The 6,000-nt window shown below is 45.9% G+C and overlaps 1 protein-coding gene across 1 annotated transcript in view; it reads right to left on the reverse strand.

Annotated features, from left to right (window-relative positions):
• CLIC6 (CLIC family member 6) overlaps positions 1–6,000 on the reverse strand; it is a 30,415-nt gene that overhangs the window by 23,405 nt on the left and 1,010 nt on the right. Inside the window, exon 2 of the mRNA XM_085297721.1 lies at positions 4,965–5,990. Coding sequence (XP_085153847.1) covers positions 4,965–5,990 — 1,026 coding nt within the window. The remainder of the gene's footprint in view (positions 1–4,964; positions 5,991–6,000) is intronic.

Raw genomic sequence — 6,000 nt, forward strand, 5'->3', positions numbered from 1 at the left:
GGGCAGCAGGGTGATCTCATGAAAACCTCCTGCAGGTTTCAGAGAGCAAGAAACGCAGGACGTGCCCTAGGACTGAAGCAGGAGAGTAACCCCTGTTTAGCAAAGGGCTTAAACGTCACATGGCTTTAAGCCTATGCTTAAACACATGGTGAGGTGCTTTAGTGAATCACTGCACTCAGAGTAAATAGAAATAGGAAAAGGTATAGGAATGTAGTTTTGAAGACGTTCATTTAAAACATTTTTTGCCTAAAATAAGCCTAGACAATAGCACAGATGTTTAAGACTGGTATAACATTATGGGCATRCACAGTTTTAGGACTTCCAAAGCATGGACAAAAAGGTGGCCCCGAGCAGTATGACTGGATTATACCGAAATAATCAAAAGTTAGACGCAACTTCACATTTGTGGTTACTTATGTGTATCTGTATAATCCTATAGTTAGAGTGTTTCTGRAACAGGCTTCGGGCTGTAAAATGTCAAAACCACTATTATCATAAGTAAATAGAGCAGTGCTGCTCCATTAAGCATGCCTCCAAGAGCAAAGCTGCAAAAATAATTTTGGTGTAACTTTTAAAGCTATTCTTTAGTGAGTGGCTCCAAGGAATTTATTTCTTTGTAGAAATCTAAGCTTTAAAAAGTTGAGAACCGGCATCACCAAAAAGGAAAGCAGGGGCAGGTAAAGATTATACATCCAGAAAATTTGCACAGCTTTTTGAGAAAAGGGTTGAGATTGTTGCCTTTTGAACAAAACAATTTTATTAAAATTAAAAGACTGCTGAAAGAATACTCAGCTTCCAGAAAAACCGCTGCAGGTGCACAGGGCCCGCACAATAAACTGAAGAGTTATGAAAGGAATTCATAATGCGAGTTCCTCTTAAGCTGTATTAGGGAACCCTAAATTGCTATATTCCTGCTGACAAAACAGCCGAGAGAGGGCAAATACCCGTGGGAAGTTAGCCAGTTTCCTGCTTTACAAGACAGCCTTGGAAACAGAACTGTATGTGTTTCAACTCATACCAAGCCTCCACCGGCTTGGTACTCTGCATATAGCTGTGTATATGTATGTGTGTGTGTATGTGTGTATATATATGTATATATATTCAAAGGAAAAAATATTACCATACAAGCCATTAATCAACCAGCAGCCAGCAAAGGGGGACTATTCTGATTTTGCTGGGCAGTCCTACGTCCCCAACAGGGCTCCGTTTGATTCTGGGTTCAGTAGATTTAGGCTATATAGTGCTTGTGCACTAGTGCTTAGGCACTCCAGTACCTAAGCTTCCCCCCACCCCAAACCTCTCTTAATCCATAAATACTAGGGTAGTATAGCTCCATGCATACAAGTCTCTACTTTTACCCTCCTGAGGTCATCTGAATTCTGAGTTCCTACAGTGAATCCGTATTAAAAATCAATAGCAAACACGTACCTACTTTCATCCAACACAGAATGTCTGCTATTTTCCTTACAAACCACACTTATCTGATTTACAGACTGATTGCACTGATGAGCAAAAATCCAAAACTAAAGCATAAGCACCTCCTCAGTGCTCTTACTGTAAATGTTTATGTCAAGCTTCAGGTACAGAACAGAGTCCACTGAATAGACATGCAAGCTATGATGATTTTCTAGAGACTTAAGCTCCTGCTTTCCACAGACTTCATAGCCACAGCACTCAAAGCCTAAAGGTTCAGTTTTAGAACCACCCATTTTTACTTTAAGTTATGCACAAAGCACAGTTCCATCACATCACATAAAATAAAAACATCTTTTTCCATAGTATGTAACGCACATTACCATTTAAGCTGGATAAGTTAACTGTGATGGCACAGTTTGGAGACACAGATGTAAATGCTTGTTATTTTCTATGTYTCTTGTCACAGCAAGGCTTCTGACATTTTTAACTTTCTTGTTTATCAGCACTTTTGATAATCCAGCATGTCTTTAAGTATATCAAGTCAGTCAAGCACATCTCAGGAATGGTGCAAGGAATGCTGCATCAGTAAAGCAACCTCATTTTTACTGGAGCATAACAGAATCTAGAATCACATAAAAACTTTGTTCCCTTGTAGGAAAGAAGTAAGTCCCTGAATGAAATAAATGACTTTGAATTAGAGTTCAAGAATGTCCAAAAGATCAGATAAAGCCTACTGCTTTTCACTGGATAAAATCTCTTACCTTAAGCTCATGGGTAGCTTTTACTATATGCCATTTAACCAAGAACGTAAGCAAGAATGGTCTTGGAAGGGGAAAAATCTCAGAGAAGACCTCATGTTCAAATTTGATTGGTTAGCTGAGTGTTGGTGCTCAGCACATACARCTGAATTACCATCCCTAGAAACTTTCAAAATGATGAAACTTGTAGCTGTGACTCTGGTGTTTAAGTTTCACATCTGTAAGAAAATATRAAACTGACAGGTAGGAAATTTGTTCTTTTTCTTTTAATTTAGAAATGGAATTTTACATCCTATATAAATTCTTAAGGTTTTGATTGTTTAAAAAATTTTTTTGAATAATTTTGACTAGAGTTCTATTATACTCAAGTAGTAAGATAAACTTTAAGTATTACATTTTCTGAAAATTAAAACTCTGGTGGAGGCAGGAGGGTAGCATACACATTCCATTAACCTCAGAGGACAACCAGCTAGCAAGTTTCGACAATCCCCAAGGTGTCCTACTCAAGGTGCCAGATATGCCTCACAGAATTACTGAAGAACAATCAGAAAGTGTATCTGGATGCCCCTTGCAAACATTTGACTTTGAAACATGAAACACTACTATCTAAAGGAAATATACAGTGCAGATTGTTTCATGGGAGAGTGGAAATCAAATAGGAGCCTTGGGAAACCCACAAAACAATTTTGATATGGTCTTGCTCGAGGAGTCTAACATAGTTCAGATTCATTTTGAGCACAAACCAATTGCCTAAACACAGATGTCTACTGTCTTTCGTGGTGCCTTAGCATAGCCTGTGTGATGTTCAGCAGCTGGCCTAGAAGGACATCCTTTCCCATAGATACTACTAATTGATCATCAAAGTGTTCCTTCTTCTGTCATCATTAATTTAAAAATATATTTTAAAAAGCTTAATTTTTATATTTTTGGATTACAAAGTCACAATAAATGTTTGCATCCTTATTACARCTTGCTTTCTTATTTTGGCCAGATTATTCTACAAAGAGCGCAGCCAGATCTGCTGATAAAAATGTAGCCTCTAAGCAATGACTTGCTTATAATCCTGCCACACTCCGGCACTCAACTGGGGAAAATGTGAGCGTAAAACAAGAACTGAGAAGTTGCAGAAGTGTTGGTGCAAAAAGGAGCTGTTGATCCGTAAGACAAAACATATATAAATGGTTTCTGCCAGGCTGAGCAGCAGTAGCTTCTGCTGCATAAACTTAACACAAAATCATATATTTCAACTCGTCTTACCATCTAGCTAACGTAGACCAACTTGACATACAAAGTTACCTTTAAGCCACATGATCTCTCCCAGCCTGTGTTGTAAGGAAATTCCTGAATTATTTAGAGGCTGGAGCACATTCACCAACATCAAACATCATTAACATTGATCTTTCCAGCATGGTGTTTGGCACTAAGCATATGTAAGCGTCAGAGTATCCTTCACCTTTTTATTTCCACTTACAGAGGCTGGGTCTTGCAGAAGAGTGCACACTTAGGTGGGATAACTCAAGGTGTAGATACTGCTCCACCTCCTACCTCCCTCATTCAAAAGAAGGCTGGCAACAAGTTTTTCTTTCACACTTAATTCAGGCTACCAAAGAAGTGGCCTTGGCCAATCCAGGAGGTGCCACATTTATGTAGGAAATATGGCTGGCAGTGGAGAATGCTCAAAATACCTTCTATTTCCTTAGTTTCCTTAGTTTTCCTCTGTTCTGAAAAAATATCCAGCATGTCCCACACGTTATTTTGTCCAGAGAGGTCAGAGAATAGAGAAGAAAAAGATCTCACAATGGTTATCACATACAGAAATTTCACCCAATATTTTGTCCTGTGGATGGACATTGTTTCCCACACGGATTCCCAGTGATTTTTCTGGGATTCCAGGTTCAGTCTACAACAAAGCACTAAAGCTCTCAAGCATAAAATAGTAGAAATTAGGTTTAAGACCATTATAGTTTTTCAACATTTTTTGGCCATTTTCATCTACCCTAAGGTCTTACCTGTCTGAACACAAACAGSTTGTATGATTTTAAGGGATAATGTTACATTGTTGGCCACTACTTAATGAATCCAGTACTGATACATTTGGGGGCAATTAACTAAACTTTGGGGTTTTTCCAGTATGAACTATGATCAATAAAGAGATATTTTCCAGTTTCTTCCACCTAAACACCTATGATTCTGTACTATATACTTCACTACACTCTGAAGAGCTTAAAACTCCATTGAAATCCCTCGAAAAACATTTCCTTATGTCAGAAGCTGCAGCTGGTGATCAGAAATAGATGCCACTAGGTACATCGCCACACATGACCCAGGTCCCAGCCCCATGTGGAGGAGGTCATGGGAACCACCAAATCACCAAAACTCAGACCCTGACACACACTTTCTATTTACACATCGACAAACATCAAGTAACACAGTGCACAGCTCATCAGGGGAAAACACTGGGTGAAAATACTTTGGCAGGTCAGGTCTGCACRTCTCTGGGTCCTGCTGGTGCCACCAGCCCCCACCCCCACCCCACCCCCCCGCAGGCCAAGGGGACGGGTGATCCTGGCCTTCAGTGTGCTGAGAAGGAAGCCCCTTCCCATCCTGCCTGCCCCAAATCGCACAAGGAATGAGAAATCAGAGAGAGACAAGATCATTTGGGGCAGCAAGAGCCAAATCGCCTTAGTCACCTGGAGCTTTGCCACTAGCCACAGGAGCTGCCCAGTGGCACCAGCAGTGGGGATGCTGGCGAACCGAGGTTTCCCTGATGATCCCCCCCGGCCATCTTACCTTGACGAAGAGGGAGATGTCATGTTCCTGCTTCTCCTCCTCCTCCTCCTGCTCCTGGGCAGCTGGCGAGCCTGCATCCTCCTCATCCTCGGCAGGGCCCCGCAGGCCGTTCAGGCTCAGGCCCTCAGCACCCGGCAACCCGTCTGGCTGCCCCACCACCGCCGCTGCGCCCGGGGCTCCATCCTCGCTGTTGGGGCTGCCCACCCCACTGCTGGCCACGGCAGCCCCCACGTCCTCAGGGCTCTGGGGAGCATGTTGCTCCTCTGCCCCCACTGCCTCAGAGTCTGCCCCTGCCGGAGTGGCCTCCTCCACCACCTSCTTGGAGTCGGTCCCCGCCGGGGCAACCGCTCCTGCCTCCACCTCGGGGTCAGTCCCCACTGGGGCCACTGTTTCCTCGCCGGGGTCTGTCCCCACCAGCACCGGGGCGACCTCCTCTGCCGCCTCCTCCAGGTCGGTCCCCACCGGGCCGACCTCCTCTGCCACCTCCTCCGGGTCGGTCCCCACCGGGCCGACCTCCTCTGTTGCCTCCTCCGGGTCGGTCCCCACTGCGGCCACTGTTTCCTCCTGCGGGTCGGTCCCCACCGGAGTGACCCCCTTCGCTGCCTCCTCGGGCTCTGTCCCCGCTGGAGCCACTGTTTCCTCCTGAAGGTCTGTTCCCGCTGGGGCAACCTCCTCCGCCGCCACCTCGGGGGCTGTCCCCGCCGGAGCGACCCCCCTCACTGCTGCCTTGAGGTCGGTCCCCACTGCGGCCACTGTTTCCTCCCCGGGGTCGGTCCCCGCCGGGGCGACCTTCCCCGCCGCCACCTCGGGCTCTGTCTCCGCTGAGGCCACTGTTTCCTCCCCGGGGTCGGTCCCCGCCGAGGCGACCTCCCCCGTCGCCTCCTGGGGGTCGGTCCCCGTCGGGGCGACCCCCCTCACCTCTTCCCCAGGGTCGGTCCCAGCCGGATCAGCCGCCCCGGCCGCCTCTTCGGCTGCTGTCCCCGCTGGCGCGGAGCCCTCGGGTGCGTCTCCCTGCCGCCCCGCCGCCTCCCCCCCG

This window comes from Rhea americana, unplaced genomic scaffold, assembly GCF_003343005.1.
Source record: "Rhea americana isolate MKP2758 unplaced genomic scaffold, rheAme1 scaffold_130, whole genome shotgun sequence".
Taxonomy (NCBI): Eukaryota; Metazoa; Chordata; class Aves; order Rheiformes; family Rheidae; genus Rhea; species Rhea americana.